Below are 16,566 nucleotides of genomic sequence, written 5' to 3' on the forward strand. Positions count from 1 at the left end.
TGGCAAAAGAAGAAGACGGCTGTCTGTAAACATCCATCATTAAAGAAAGCCCTAATGACTCAGCACAGAAAACAGACAGAGAGATAGAGAGAGAAAAGCATTATGTGCACTTCAGCCATAACATCCCATTCTCTTGTATTAGGCATCTAAGAAATGGCTTATATGTCTACATTTGTCTTTGTTGTTAAATTGTGTATGTGACAGAGAACAAGAGAGGAAAAAAGACATGTTGCTCATCACTATGAACACATGCATGTGTGTGTACGTGCGGGTGCAAATGTGTGTTTTTCCTTACAGTAAAAAGGTGAGTAACATACCTTGGCTCTCTACTTACAGACTGGCAAGCTCATCGTGCTCTGAAATCTTTAAGCACAACTGCCAATCACTCCCCGCATGCACTGGCACACGTCCTGAAAATACCACAAAAAAACAACCTTAGGAAATCTGATTACTGGTAAATAAGGTCTTTGTGATCCTTTTTAAACATCTAATATCCAAGTAGTGGCGGTAAATGACTATTTAACACCTAAGGCACCTTTTAAGCCAGGCCAACTATTAGGAAAATGGATGATAACAGCTGAATATACCAATGGTGGGAGAACAAAGCATGCAGCTCTTTGAGAGGAATGTTTTTTTAGCCTTGTGTCTCTGGTGCTTTCTTTCACTCTCTTTCTTTTTCTCTCAAACACAAAAAGCGATACACGCTCACTTTGCTGGGCTTTGATGCTTCAAAATGATTTTTAAAAGAGAACATTTTTTACCATCGTATCACTTATGTCGTATCTCTCTCATAGTTGCAAAGGCAAAATGAACAGAAATTGCTCTTAAAATGACATCTGTTTCCTGCCTGGGTAAAAGAATCGTCAGATATAATATGATTGGAATGGGGTCGGAAACGTGGACAAAGTACAGTTCTAAAAGATGAAGTGTGCTCAAGCAGCTTATTGTTCATGTGACAAGTGACACGCTTGACTGTTCAACAAAACCCTGCCAGATCCAAGAAGCCCTTTGTGCAACAGCAATCCAGCTGAGCTGAAACCCGTGCACTCGGTGGGGAAGGACCACCACTGTATGCTGGAACTCCATGTAACTGTCACTCGCAGCATTCCGCTTTCTGAACGGAGACCTCAGACGTGTAATTATTATTATTTTGCCGTGTTATTCATCAGTTAACCATGGTCACATCCAAAACAATAGACAGGTTCTTCGCTCAATTGTATTTGTTCATCCGGTACTATGCATTTGCCTCTAATTGTCCATACTGTTATTAATGCCAAAATCTTCATCATAATTTTAGTTTGTTAATAAATCGTTTAATTTTTTTGTATCATGGTCATCTTTAAAGAGCTACTGCCCCCGTGTGGTTAATATATTCTATTGTGAATAAAATATAGGCCTACGTTTAAGAGATTTGTAAATGATTGCATTCCTTTTTTGTTCACTAGCTAGTAGCTACCACCTTTTTGGAATTGTACAACTTTTACTTGCTTTTCATATTATCAAAAAAAAAGTAGTCTTATTTGTGTTTCTAAACAACTTTGAGACTGTAATGTGAAATCTCTACAAAATTTTTAGTTTATTTTGAGAGTTGATTAAATCACTTTTAGTAATGGGATGTGGTTTGTCTTTAACGTCAACAAATGCTCACGAATGAGGAAATTGCTCTGTAAAATTTTTTTTAAAAAAATAGGGCTATATCTGTTCGGCTTGCTTGGACCTAGGATTGTATTTGAAATTTAGTGTTTCTGCACTTAAATATCAATTAACAGAGCAAATGGGTGCGGAATCTTTTTTTATAAAGTTAGATGACTTCGTTGTCACTGCCCCACACTTAAAACAAATTAAGCAAGCCTACCTGCGTGCAAACGCGTCTAACAGCCCCAAGGTATGCACATGTGCAGGGGGGAATAACCCGCATGGGCTCAACAAACAACACGGCTCGTGGATGACACCTGGTGGTGGTTAAAATTTAATAGCTGACGTCTCTGGACTTAAGCGCGCGACTCGGGCAGGACCGAAGTTCACAGCGCTGCTCTGCTCTGCGGCGCGCCCCCGCGCCGGAGATCTCCGTACCGTCTCCGCCTGTCTAGCCCAAACGCGCATTGTTTCGTGGGACGAACGCCATAAAATGGAGTATATATATAGGTAAGCTAAAAAAACAACTAATATATATATATATACTTTTTTAAATGTATAATTGACTTATGTGTGTATACTTAAGGGATTTGTAACTTACTGTGATAACGTTGAAAGAATTTGGTGAGTCAAAGGTAAGTTAGCTACAGGACATTTCTAAAAGTGACAGACTCATGTAAAAAGGCTCTCTGTTGTTCTTTGTTTGAATTTATTGAAATTGAAATTAAATAACACCAACTTTCAGACAGAGCCCACTAGAGCTTTCTTTGTATCAGTGTGAATTTACAATAGCCTGTAGGTTAGCCTTCTTTGTTCATATGCTGCATTTTGCCATAAACATCAAATCATTTAGGCTTTTAGGAGGAAAATGGAGGAGAGTAGGTAGCCCAATAACAGTTCACATAATACTGTGTTTTGTTAATGCTTTGGTGACAAATAATGACTTTTAAAAGTCTTTAACTTACACAATGTTCATTAGATCATAGTGATCCTCTATCATAATCAATACATTCATAGACAGTGTGGTCCAAAATTGAACACTATTGAAAACGTTTTTATATTTGGCTTTCTTTTCTAATTTGGTAAATCACATTTCATTAGAAATTCATATGAAATTCATAATATAAATTGAGAGAGAGAGAGAGAGAGTGTATATATATATATATATATATATATATATATATATATATATATATATATATATATATATATATACAGATTACATTAGATTATATTATATTGAGTTATTCAGACCACAGTTACTCTTTTTACTGGTTACATTATTACATTATTCACACAATACCACTATATTATTCATAATTTGATTATTCTACCTTTTTTTTAAAGCCTGTTGCTTAAAATGTTTGGAAAGTTTTCAAATTTACCTACATATTTGCATGTTCAATAATCATCTGATATCAGTTAATGGTCACAATAAATAGGTAAACATTTTATATTTTTTAGTAAGAGTTTTAATTTGATAATTTAATTTAAAAAATATGATATAAATGATTAGCTTTTCATCGACAACTGCCAATTCTTCATGAGTGAAAAACACTGTGTAATGTTTAATGCACTTCATGTCATTGATAACAAACCCAGAACTTCTTTGATTCAGTGATTTCTTTATTAATTGCTTTACTCAGGCTGTATGAACTCAAGTCTGCTGTGTATCAATAACTAAAGACCAGCTTCCTTAAAAAGACGATGCTTAAAAATCCAAAGGCTTTCCTTTCATGTGGTGTAAAATCTGTGATAACATAACTGTTTTGTGTCCCCAAAATAAATTGTATTCATCAAGTGTCAAGTGAATGCCAGGGTGAATTTGAAAAAGTGCCTGTGGAGAATGCACAGTATGACACGGCCAGGGGAGTTCAAATTAATCTGATTAGGGAATTACAGCATTCCAAAATACAATTTCACATAATCATCTTGATCGAAATACTACTTGTAACTCGTATGTTGTAACTACTGCCCATGTTGAGTAAGCATACATGTTTTAAATGGACAATAATAATTTCTCGGGTTGTTGTTTTTGCGATTATAAATTAAATAGAAAATACATTTTCACTTGTTAACAATAAATGAAAGATTGTTGGGGGAATTAAATGATATAGGACCAAGTGTAACCCTAAAACCATCTCAAAAACATGTTTAAAGAAACTGAGGCTTCTCATGCCTAAATTATATTCACTCTTACCTGTTTTTTGTTAAAAGGGCAAGGCAAACACACCATACAAATACAGAATTAATGACAGTGATACATCAAACACGTGGTGCCAGACCAACACATACACTGTGAGCAGGTTAATGGCTGACTGATCAAAGGTCTGATGGGTGTGACCCTTACAAAGACACATTGCATTGATTTTACATTCATATACTCATAAAAAAAAATAACACTTAGACTGCTGTGTTTAGCGAGGCCATAGAGAGAGGATGAGAGGATAATCTGAATGAAGCTTGACATATTCAATTGATTATAGTCTAATAATAATAATAATAATAATAATGTGTTCGATTTATATAGCGCTTTTCAAGGCACTCAAAGCGCTTTACATTGATGGGGGGAATCACCTCAACCACCACCAATGTGCAGCATCCACCTGGATGATGCGACGGCAGCCATATTGCGCCAGAACGCTCACCACACACCAGCTGATTGGTGGAGAGGAGACAGAGTGATGAAGCCAATCAGAATAGGGGGATGATTAGGAGGCCATGATGGACAGGCAAATTTGGGATTTTTAATGACCACAGAGAGTCAGGACCTCGGTTTAACGTCTCATCCGAAAGACGGATAAGGGTCTAGATAAGAGTGGAATGATCAAGATAGGTGTATAAATCAAGTTGTTATCTCTATATTTAGTAAAGCGTAAAGAGAGTAAATGGAAGGAAATGTTTTTAACAAGATGTTATTTACTCAACATGTTACAAACATACTTGAAGTCTCATTGCGATGTTTTATATTTGCTCCTTTTAGCAACACAGATATAAAACCAAAGCCTTAATTATAAAATCTTTATTAACCTGATGGCTCTGTACTTACAGTTTTTCTCAGTCGCTTTGGTGCATTTATATTCATTTGCACAACAGTTAGTTCAACCTCTACAAACTTTAATTCTTTTGTGACATCATAGTAGCCGCTTCTCATTACTTCTAACAAATTGCAAATGCTTTCGGACATGCATCAGTTGCTTTCATGCAAAAATCCCTGTTTCAGAGTCCTCATTTCATTGCTGGAGTCATTGCATACAAAAATGTTGAACTAGTTGTCAAAATCTGTCAAGCTAACACAGTTTTTTTAATCTTTTTTTTTTCACCTGAAAATGTCTCCTAAATTTTAAAAATTGTATCTCTAAAATTTTTATTTATGTTGTATGTTCAGTTCCAATATGTACTACAATATTGTTCACAGTTGTGCACAGCTCTACCCAAAAGGAGTTTATGTTTGTTGTAAATAAGGGTGTATTTTATCTTTTGCACAATGCTGTGAACAAATTAGAATTGCAAAGAGCATATGCAGTAAAAATGTGAAAGATACATATTCAGTGTCTTGTACTCAGTTACCTCAATAAATACAGTAATGTGTAACTTTACTGTATTTTCGAATAGCTGTGCAAATAGTACATAGTGCTGTCTTGAGCATTTTCAGGTATTGTCTCCAAAATCTGACTTTTTTGCATTGGAAAACATTTACAGAGTAAACTGTCATAATGAAAACATGACAAAGCCATTTGACTATCTTGTTCATTAACAATGGTGTCAGGACTTTTCATCTTGATGACACTGAGAATTTCATTGACAGGAAAACTTGCTTTTGAGGAATGAGCTATCCATTTTGAGCAAGTGACGCACTTTTGCAGGTTATCAACTTTTGGAGTTTGTACTGATTGTTAAGGGAACTGCATTAACTGTTGTGCAAATGTAAATAGTAATGTGACAAATGCACCATAGCGAGTGAGAAAAACTAATATTCATTTTAGATAGACAGACAGACAGACAGACAGACAGACAGACAGACAGACAGACGGACGGACGGACGGACGGACAGACGGGCAGACAGACAGACAGACAGATAGATAGATAGATAGATAGATAGATAGATAGATAGATAGATAGATAGATAGATAGATAGATAGATAGATAGATAGATAGATAGATAGATAGATAGATAGATTAGCTTTTAAAATAAAAATATATTATCCTGGTAAAAAACAAGTCTTCTTATCTTTATTTCCTCAGAAACATCTAGCTTTGCAGATACAGACTACAGACAAGCAACTTTTTGACAATCCTTGTTCATCATCATCACAGCCATGGAGACGGTGGTGATCGTGGCCATCGGTGTGCTCGCTACCATCTTCTTGGCCTCATTTGTGGCACTGGTGGTTGTGTGCCGCCATCGTTACTGCCACCCTCCAGGCTTTCTGCACCAGTTTGATTCCAAGTATGTACCTGAGTGTACACTATAGAATAAGATTAGGACATGACCTCATTCAGTCCCACACTCAGGGTTAAGCGTTCTAACAGTTTGTTTCTAAGTTATGAAAATGCCTCTACTTATATTTTAGACCTACAGTGGATTTGATCGGAGCAATGGAGACTCAGAGCGAACAATCGGAACTGGAGCTGGATGACGTTGTCATCACTAATCCTCATATTGAGGCCATGCTGGAGAACGAAGACTGGATCGAAGATGCCTCGTATGCCTTCTCTTCACATTCATGTTCACAACCATACTATTTGTATTAATAATAATATTCTGTTATTAACACTTCACTGATATCTCTTTCTCTCAGTGGTCTTGTGTCTCACTGCATTGCAATTCTGAAGGTAGATTTTGTGTTCAAATTTCAAGACCAAATACATGAAATCTAATCTTATAATATAATTAATGTTTAAAGACATGGATAATTTGGGGTCGGTAAGATTTTTACATGTTTTTGAAAGAAGTCTATTAGGTTCACCAAGGCTGTATTTATTTAAATGAAATAAAAACAGTAATATTGTGAAAAATTGTTAAAATTTTAAAAACACAGTTCTCTATTTTACTCAAGGTTGAATTTTCTGCATCATTACTTCAGTCTTCAGGGTCACACAACCCTTCAGTAATCATTCTAATATGATAATTTGATGCATTTATTATTATTATCAATGTTGAAAACAGTTGTGCTGCTTACAATTTTGGTGAAAACTGAAGAAAATAAAATAATTGGGTTCTTTGATTAATTTAAATTTCAAAAGTACAGCATTTATTTAAAATGTAAATATTTTGTAGCATTGCTGTTACATTTTATCAATTTAATGCATCCTTGTTGAAAAAACTCTTACTGACCACAAACATTTAAAAAGTAATGTAGTGTAAGTATAATAATACACAGCACTTGAGCATCCTGGTTCTGTACAGATATGCCACACACTCACAGAGAAGCTAGTCGCCATGACAATGGGCTCTGGAGCAAAGGTCAAAGCACCTGCCAGCCTGAACGACATTATCACCGTGGCCAAACGCATCAGCCCAAGGTAAACAGTTTGAGGAGTTGATATGACACACATATGAGAGTGTTCATACTGACCCTTTGTGCCATTACAGGGTTGATGACGTGGTTCGATCTATGTACCCTCCGCTGGACCCCATTCTTCTGGATGCCAGGTAACTTCATGCAAGCAGGGTCAATTGTATGTTTAGGTTTCTGCAAAGAAGTGCATTGACTTTGTCAACTTGTTTTTTTGGACCAGGGCCACAGCATTACTATTGTCGGTCAGTCACTTGGTACTGGTGACACGAAACGCCTGTCACATGTCTGGCAGCCTGGACTGGATCGACCAATCACTGCATGCAGCCGAGGATCACATGGTCGTGTTGAGAGAGGCAGCTTTAGCATCTGAACCAGAGAGAGGTTTGCCAGAGAGGGAGCAGTCAATCTGAATCACTCTCAAGACTCTGGCAGTCATACTGTATGTACACACACTATTATAAATGCACCTGTAAATAATATGTTTTTAGGGAGCAATACCTCAACACACATCCATGGTATGAAAGAGAAAGACACCTTAACTTAGCCTTGTTTCCAAACATTGTTTCTTTCTCTCTTTTACTGAATCTTTAATTTAATCTGTTACATTCCAGTTTAATCTATGGTCATACTGTCTGATATTTCCTCATGCTGGATTCAAATGTAGATACTAGAGCTAAACAATGCCTGAGACAATCAAAAAACATGAATGTATAAACCAAATGCAAAATATGCTAAATTGTATTGCTGTTTGTTAGCTAAACCTTATATAATCAAAATAAGGTCCTTTCTTGTGTATCATATTTAAGTGTACATGGTGTGTTGTTTTAAAAGAATATCTACATGAAATGTTTTCATGCATAATTTGCAAATCATTATTAGCATTTATAGTCATTTGTATTTTTTCTCTCTAAAATATACAAATTCTGGTTCATTTCCTTATTCCCAGTTAAGTCTCATTTGCAGATCAGTTTGTATATAGTACATGGTAAATATGCCCAATTTGAAGATACATTGCATAATATAATCACGTTAAGTTGAAATAGTACTTTTGTATTAGAGTATTTTTCCTTATTTTGTCTCTCTCATGGTATATACACTACCAATTAAAAGTCGGTTCGATTTTTTAAAATAAAGAAACCACTTATTCTCTCAAAGGCTGATGATCAAAAATACAGTAATATTGTGAAATATTGTGACAATTTAAAATAAAATAAGTTTTCTATTTGAATATATTTTAATGCAATGTAATAACTGGATGTGAACAGTTACTTAGCAAGCAAAACTCACATTCTTTTGTCCACCTGCTATCTAGACGTGGCCTGTAATTTTTCACCAGTCACATGAAGTCTAAATCCACACTAATTCCCTCCCTCAACCCCCCACTACACTTTTTACACTTTCAGCAGCCACACACACACACACACACACTCATTCACACACACATCTGGTTCACTATCTTTGTGGGGACTCTCCATAGATGATTTTTATACTGTACAAACTGTACATTATGTCCTCTTACACTAACCGTACCCCTAAACCAACCCATCACGTAAAACTTTCCGCATTTTTCAACCAAAAAAAAACTATTTCTTTATGATTTATAAGCTTGTTTCCTCATAGGGACCTCAATTTATGCCCCCACAGTGGCACAAGTCCCCATGAGTATGTGCACATTCAGGTTGAAGTCCCCACCGGGATAGAAAAACATGAACACACACTCACATACAGTACTCTGTAATTCATGTTTGAAATACAGAAATCAATCATATATTCCGTTTCAATTATAAGAATATAGTTCAGCATCTTGTTGTTGACTATCAGTATTTAATTCCTATTGCTGTGTTTTTTTGTTTGTTTTTTAGCAATCTTGTTACTGACATTTCTTGTTTGTTCTTCAATTCTTGCTCTGTTTATGCATTTGAGATTTGTAAAGTTAAATAAAAGTTTCACACTGAAAAGATGTCATCATTTTTTATTTTAAAATAAACATGACTAAATTCCACTGTAAGTTTAGTAAAACAATCAGACCTATATTCACATGTGCCGCTTTTTGTAGAGAGGAGAGATAAAAGGCAGACAGGAAAAGATAAAGAAAGCGGGAAAAGAAACAGCTGCAATGGAGGATGGGGAAGAAGAAAGAATAACAAGGAAGCTATTTCTCAAAGTCATAGTTAACGGTTCTGTCTAGCTTTGAGCAGAAAGCTTTTGGCCAAAAAGAGCGCTGCACAATAGGCATAAGAAGCAGCAGACTGAAAAGAAGCAGACCGAAAGACACTCACTTTTAAACACACTCACAGTTACACTATACACATGACTGTCGTCAAGAACGTGTCAACTTACAAACACATCTTTTAAAAATATTGCTTCCTGTTGAGCCTAGGTCACAGTGCTGCTGACGCTCAGTAAAGTCCTTTGCTTTTCTTCAGGTCCATTTTTTCAAAATCTGATAGACAGTTGTAGTCATTCCATGTCATTCCTAAAGCAGCCTAAAACAAATAAACAGGGCAGTTACTTCCTAGTTCCAGATAGAAAGATAACCTGTTAGACTTAATAGTTTATTGATAATCACTTAATCAGATGAGCTTTCATTTGATTGGCTGACTCTGAAACCACTCTACCTTATTTTCTGAAATATACACTAGGCTACTGTTAAGACGTTTGGGGTCAGTACGTGTTGTTTTTTTTAAAATACTTTTATTCAGCATGTTAACATTAAATAGATCAAAAGTTACAGTAAAGACATTCACACTGATACAAATATTCTCTGTCAAATAAATGCTGTTCTTTTCAACTTTCTATTCATCAAAGTATCCTGAAGAACAATTATCATGGTTTCCACAACTGTTTTAAACAGATAATAATAAGAAATGTTCCTTGAGCAATATTTTAAAAAATATTACTGGTTTTTACTGTATTTGTCAGTAAAAAAAAAAAATGCTTTTGTGAGCATAAAAGACTTTCAAAAGCATTGCAAAATCATACCGAGCCCAAACTTTTGAATGGTAGTGAATGTCTGTAAAATCATTTATTCAATGAATTAAAACAACTAACTATATATATTTAAATTATTATTTATTAAATATGTATGAAAAATCTATTTAAAATAAAACCGCTCTTAAACAACATGTGTAAACAAAAATTAACTTGTTTTTTGCTTTACATGATGTCTGTAAGTCAAGGTTTGGCTACGCAAGACTCACATGACATAAATGAAATATGGATATAAAATACAATTTTAGATTCAAAATAAAGTGTAAAAAAACTGACAACAATGAGAAAACTGCTATTGTGATACTTTTAAAGCTCATCCTGTGAGTTAACCATATTATGCTTTAGTGTTAGACCTTGAAATCATGCTGAGACAGGTAATTCTCCAGGTGTAAAGGATCCACTCCTTCAGGTAAAGGTCTCTTTAGCAGATCCTTAAGTGGAAACTGGGTCTTATTAAGAGCAGCTAGAGCATCCTGCACCAAAGTCAGCTTTTTGCACACTGTGCAGTCCTGGAAAAAACACAAACAAATATTTAAATGAGACTTCAGTGTAAATCATATAAGCACTCACTCACATATATGATGATAATGATGATGATATGTCCTCACTCACCTGTATTCCCTGTGTCAGTCTCATCTCCCATGAAGGGAATATATTAGTAAAGGTGAGAGGCTCTGCCCCTTCATCAATAAGGTACGTCATGGGAGGCCGTCTGGGATTTCTCTCTGAATACAAAACACCAAAAACAACTTATAAAACAGAAGGCTTCTGAACAGCATATGTGCTCCCTTATATCTTTTCGCCGGATCTAAACTCACCTTTGCAGTACTGTAAGGCAGTCTCCATGGCACACTTCCTTTCCTTGTCCCAGTGGGGGTACTGTGAGACTGAAGCTTCACAACTTTGCCATAAATACACCTCCAGATAGTTATCCAGCAGGAAAAGTGCTGCCGAGAGAACAGCACAGAAGTGTGAAGGGAAAAAGAATCATGCAAATTACATTTAATTGTATCTAGTTTTATCTGTTTGTCTGTGATCACCAACGTTTTCTCATAATAAAATACATTGCAAACACCTGTTTTCTCAGTGTCTGAAATGTTCGATAAAGCATTCAGTCTGTCTAAGCCCTTCCTTTCCAAGAGCTTCATCTGCTCTGATGGCCCAGGCTGTTGTGATTGGTCTACTGCTTACAGCTTGTGTGTCGGAAACAAAACAGCCAGTAATTTATCAGAATTTCAGCTCCAGAGGCTCCTTCAGAACAACAGTGATGGTGTCATTCATATCAATTCAAGCGAAAGTCCTCATCCTTTAGAAATTCTTGCAAAGTGTATTGCTTTTGCAGTGGATTACACAGCATATTCTTGACATGTCAAAACAACAAACCAAACTCATCTAGGACTCAACAAGAGTGTTTGAGGTTGGGTCAAAGTAGTCGTTGTTCACGGGCAGAGTCTTCTAATGAAGACCACAGGCGAAGTCCATTATGCAAATTTGTTACAAACCTACGTAGGTTATGAGAAGAAGGTGAGGCTCGACTTATTGACGACTCATTTCAGGCCTTTAAGAACTGGTTCTTTCTTTTGGGAGACTGTAACTCCATTTATTGTCGACTTTGATTTTTGAAACTTTGCAGACCTTTTATTCACAAACAGCTTTATTACACTCTACATGAAAGTTGATATCCGCAAAAGCATGATAGAGGCACTTTAAAGGGGGGGTGAAATGCTGTTTCATGCATACTGAGCTTTTTACACCTTTAAAGATTTGGATTCCCATCCTAAACATAGACAAAGTTTCAAAAACTAATGTTGGACGTTTGATGGAGTATTTCTGTGTTGAAAATACTCCTTCCGGTTTCTCACAAGTTTCGGCGAGTTTTTTTCGAGTATGGGTCTACTTGACGTTAAATAGAGCGGAAGGTCCTTGTATGGGCTGTACAGGCTCTTCTCCCGGAAGGGTGCGCGCGCGCGTGACTAGAGGGAGAGAGAGGAAATGCACGCTGTAAACAGTCTCTCAGGTGCAGATCCAGTCGTCCGTGAACACTTATGTCGCGCCGCGCTCCACTTGGGTGACGTCGAGCGACTTCAACGCTTCAGCACAGCATTCCGGGAAGGCAGCGCTGCATTTGAACCGATTTGAACGCAGAAATGACGGGAAGCTTCAAGGCATCGCTTCAGTCGCGTCGCAAAGTGGATTTCCACAGTCACTGCTGTCACAGGACTTCACCAAATCATACCAAAGAAGTGTGTTTTTGACAGAGCGGTCCTGCTTTGGAAGATGCCGGTGAGTAAATCAACTTCAAATGTCTCTGCTATTGGCTACCGTCGCATGAGTAAACATCAGTAAACGATACGATCGCGTGCTTCGTCATTCAAATGCGCTAACGGTTACTCCATTGTTGTTCTGTATAACGTTACACTATTCTGACTCTGACGTGCAAAACCGTTTTGCTTGCTACCTCTAAGGTCTAGTCACATACAATAGTCCATAAACCGAATCATGTCCTCATAAACTGCACACAAAGGCCCCTAAATACAGTACATACCACAGAGACGGACATCCTGATGTTGCCGTTTCTCCTGTTCAATTTATTTCAGCCTCAGATTTGATTGTGTATCAGTATCTGTATTAGCTGAGATAGCATGGGTTTCTCCACGCTTGAGGACGTCACCGCTTTGCGCGCTCATCATTCTTTAGCTCCGCCCACACGATACGCCTCCAGGCGCTCGGTTTTTTCCGGAAAGACTCGGTACAGCCCATATTTCTTTTATAAATATGATAAAACTAAAGACTTTTTGGAGATATGAAGGATGCAATACTACTCTATAGGTACTCAAGATTGACATGAGATTGACTGAAACTGAGTGTTTCACCCCCCCTTTAACAAATGTTTGTCCATCTGATCAATATTTCAGTAGGTTAACACTTTCATTTGTGTGAAACATTTATGATATTGATATTTGATATATATTTGATATTATTGATATTTATGCTGTGGTTAACTCTTTCCACGCCAGCGTTTTTGAAAAAAAGTTGCCAGTCATCGCCATTTTTGCAAAATGTTTATGCCCCCAAGAATATTTTGAATATATGGTTATATGAATATTCGATCATGAAATATATCAAAGGAAAGAACAGAGCCTTTGCTTTTAAACAAAAAAAATATGTAGCTTAATGCATTCTTTTCATCAATACCTGAATGTTTCATTGAAAAAAAAAAAAAAAACATTTTGAGCAAAAAGCTGAGAAAATCTAATTTTTTGTCAAAGACTACGTCCAGATTGGATTCAGAATGAAGATCAAAACATAGATGAAGTAGGTAGAGTCTATCAAACCCCCTAATGCTTGCATAGTTCTATAGCTCATCCTGATTCAAGATTTTATTCTGTAATATTAGGCAGTTTCGAATTATATGCTGCTTAATGTTGATGATCATGTTATTTTACATATTTATCTGCCTGCATATGATATTGCTTGTTTCTGCTTTTTTTTCTCCTGTGTTTTTTTTCCAGATATTCTGTACTCTATCTCTCCCCCCCCCAACCCACCCACACACACACAAACCACCACCCCTCTAGCGTATAAAACACTGCAAGCCGTAAATGATGGGGAAACGTTTTCTCCCAAATTACGGACATTTCCGGGGAAAGAGTTAAGTGTAGTTTGAAAAGCCTTTATGTGCACTTGTTCTGTGTATGTGTAACTTGGTAGCTCTCACCTGGATGTGGCACAGCATATAACTTATCCTGGAGGAAAGGCATTGCTGTAATTACTCCATTGACATGGGAGGGGCTAATGAACTCCACCCCTTTAAAAGTTCCTGATTGGGCACTCAGATGAAAAAGGCGGGGGGTAAAGTTAAATTTACCAGGGTCTAAAAAGAATACAAAGCATAGCACGTCTCTTGTGAAAAAAGGTAGCAAAAATGTTCAATGCATGATTAAGCAAAGTTCACACATGATTTTTCATAGTTTGTTATACATCACACCCTGTAGCATGCAGTCATATGACTTCCTGTCCTGTGGTCCAATAGCATTCCAGAATTCTGCAGGCTCTTTTCCCTCCTCCACTTCCTGGACATTTATAAAGCTGCCAGTTTTCAGACTCAGCTCAGGAGGGACCCTAATCATTACAATCAAACACATGAAATCGATCACAATCAGGCACTGTGCATTATTCAACATGTTTCATAGGTTTATATGTTACTTTTTACATAATATTAAAGGTGTGGCTTACATCTGTGTAAGGCACTGAACGGTCTTTTTGGCCACCTGACGCGCTTTGCTGTGGGCTTTGCAGCCATGCCACAGGTAGATCGCCCCCTGCTGGCTGTTCAGCAAAACCAATGAGCCCCGAGACCTCAGACTGGAGCAGGAGCACGGCACCTCTAACAGACTGCCCTCCACCGACACATCACCCCTCACACAGAACAGCCGCCAGCCTCCTGAAACACATACCAAACCTACACTGTCAGATGTAATAAGATGTCATTCCCATAGTAGGGAAGAGGTCTAGATTTTTCAGACCTGTGTCTCTGCTGTGTTGTCTATAAATGACCATTCCTCCCTGGAACAACTGCAGAAAACTGGGCGGCTCCTCTCCTTCTGTTACAAACACCTGAGAACTACACTGATTGGTCAGCTCTGGTGACAGGTCCCGCCCACTGGCTTTGGAGTGCCGCCCCTTCCAGATGAAAAGAGCAGATTGTTCCTGAGCTCTTGCCATCTGATCGCCTGTGAAATAAAAGGAGAATAAATAGGCAAAACTTTTAAATATTCAAACGTATTACTTTTATTATGTATATATTATACGCTACCGTTTTAGACTGGTACGATTTTTTATGTTTTTAAAATAAGTCTTACGTTCACTAAAGCTGCATTTATTTGATCCAAAATACAGCAAAAACTGTAATATGGTGAAATATTTTTTACATACAAAGATACCTCAGGTTTCAGAACCGACATTTGAGGTTTTCAGCTTACACAAGTAAGTCGCATAACCTGCTTTCTGGAATAGCTCCCTGCTTGTCTGTTTTGTTGTTTGTATTGTTAATAAACATTACTGCTGCAATTAGATCCTGCCTTCGCAGCTCTCAGCTGCAATGGAACGTGACAGCGAGAATGCAAAAGTGAGGTTTAAGCAGACTAAAGTTTGGAGAAATCCTGCATATGTAACCAAAGAGAAGTCTGTTGTTTACACCGGATGGTCCAGTTATGACATTGTGAGGTCAAAATATTTTAACAAAATAAAACATGCAACATGTGCAAGATTAGAACACTTGTCATCTGAGAGTCGTCTTATTGGGCCTGGATTTATTTTCTGAGAGGACAATGACTCGAAACATTCTTTTAACGGAAAGAGACAGAAAGAATCTGCTGGAACATTGACAATGATGGACTGGCCCCCTCATCGAGCACATTTGGGGCGAGTTGGAAAATAAACTGGAGAGATCTATTGTACATCCAAAGGAAAGCCATGGACAGCCAGAAGGCATGGGATAAGATTAGTATTGACATTCTCAGAGGAAATATACTGACACTATGGCAGAGAAATGTGCAAAAGGTGGACATACCAAATATTAAAGTTAAAAGTGAATAAAAACAGTACGACTCACTTCATCTGATATTTGATGGTCGGAGCAACCATGTGTATGTTTCATGAACATTATGAAACGAAATCATGCTTTGGAGGCAAAAAATATCAATATTTTCAAATCTGTCAGGTGTTCTGATCATTTTGGCCCCCACTGAATATACACATGCATTTACTCACCTAACGCTGTGAGGCTGTATGTCCAGCGTGTAGCGTATGTGCTGCCCTCATTAAACTGTCCCAAGCTCTCTGGGGCAACCTCACATTGCCCACTCTCTGAAATAAGCCACGTTTTGACTGCAAGTGTGCATAACTCAGCCTGTCGACCATCACTCAGAGTGACCGTGTCTCGTCCCCTTCGTATATCCACACCATCCAGAACGATCTGTGACACCCCTGAGAGACAGATTCCACCAAAGAGAGCTCTGGCATCACATGACCACTGCTCAGTTGATACTGGCTTCGGAGATGAAATGAGCGAGGGGGTCTGTAGAAAAGTGGAAAACATTATCAAGCTAGAAATAGAGAGCATAAAATTGAAACCTGATGACTAGAGGACTGTAATATATATGTTGTATTATTGTCCAACTCCAACTTAAAACTAATCTCCAACTTAAAACTAACATAAGGGCCAGTTTACACAAAAAACTTTTTTTTCTATTTCACTGTGCCACTTTTCGATTATTTTTCTAAGTAAAAACACGCTAGACGGACATTTGACGTTTGATAGCTTGCAGCGTCTCGTGCATGACATGGTGTTCTAAAAAAGTGATGCTCATAAAAATGTGTTCTGTGTGAATGGCCTCTTGAAAAGTTATGGGTATAA

General features: G+C 37.4%; 2 protein-coding genes across 5 annotated transcripts in view; one reads left to right on the forward strand and one right to left on the reverse strand.

Moving 5' to 3' along the window:
• The first annotated feature begins 2,009 nt into the window (after window positions 1–2,009).
• tmem98 (transmembrane protein 98) lies at window positions 2,010–9,115 on the forward strand. The gene is made up of 7 exons (XM_067418842.1): window positions 2,010–2,145; window positions 5,881–6,085; window positions 6,210–6,341; window positions 6,438–6,471; window positions 7,046–7,161; window positions 7,232–7,291; window positions 7,378–9,115. The coding sequence occupies exons 2-7, from the start codon at window positions 5,955–5,957 to the stop codon at window positions 7,565–7,567; spliced, it is 663 nt and encodes a 220-aa protein (XP_067274943.1). The 5' UTR covers window positions 2,010–2,145; window positions 5,881–5,954; the 3' UTR covers window positions 7,568–9,115.
• A 93-nt stretch (window positions 9,116–9,208) lies between these two features.
• The window catches only part of svilc (supervillin c), a 38,068-nt gene continuing 30,710 nt past the window's right edge, over window positions 9,209–16,566 (reverse strand). For all 4 annotated transcript variants that reach the window (XM_067418840.1, XM_067418838.1, XM_067418837.1 and 1 more), the window contains 9 exons: window positions 15,921–16,227; window positions 14,675–14,881; window positions 14,385–14,592; window positions 14,137–14,270; window positions 13,867–14,022; window positions 10,967–11,095; window positions 10,761–10,873; window positions 10,502–10,657; window positions 9,209–9,643 (listed from right to left, as the gene is read on the reverse strand). In XM_067418840.1, the coding sequence (XP_067274941.1) occupies window positions 9,557–9,643; window positions 10,502–10,657; window positions 10,761–10,873; window positions 10,967–11,095; window positions 13,867–14,022; window positions 14,137–14,270; window positions 14,385–14,592; window positions 14,675–14,881; window positions 15,921–16,227 (1,497 nt within the window). In that variant the 3' untranslated portion in view covers window positions 9,209–9,556. The remainder of the gene's footprint in view (window positions 9,644–10,501; window positions 10,658–10,760; window positions 10,874–10,966; window positions 11,096–13,866; window positions 14,023–14,136; window positions 14,271–14,384; window positions 14,593–14,674; window positions 14,882–15,920; window positions 16,228–16,566) is intronic.

This window comes from Pseudorasbora parva, chromosome 2 (genome assembly GCF_024679245.1).
Source record: "Pseudorasbora parva isolate DD20220531a chromosome 2, ASM2467924v1, whole genome shotgun sequence".
NCBI lineage: Eukaryota > Metazoa > Chordata > Actinopteri > Cypriniformes > Gobionidae > Pseudorasbora > Pseudorasbora parva.

What these genes read in the sequence shown, in the direction of transcription:
- tmem98 (XM_067418842.1), top strand. Translation starts at nt 5,955, where the DNA reads ATGGAGACGGTGGTGATCGTGGCCATCGGTGTGCTCGCTACCATCTTC. An exon ending in CTGCACCAGTTTGATTCCAA is followed by an intron (nt 6,086 to 6,209) that starts GTATGTACCTGA and finishes CTTATATTTTAG; the next exon opens with ACCTACAGTGGATTTGATCG. An exon ending in GCCAAACGCATCAGCCCAAG is followed by an intron (nt 7,162 to 7,231) that starts GTAAACAGTTTG and finishes GTGCCATTACAG; the next exon opens with GGTTGATGACGTGGTTCGAT.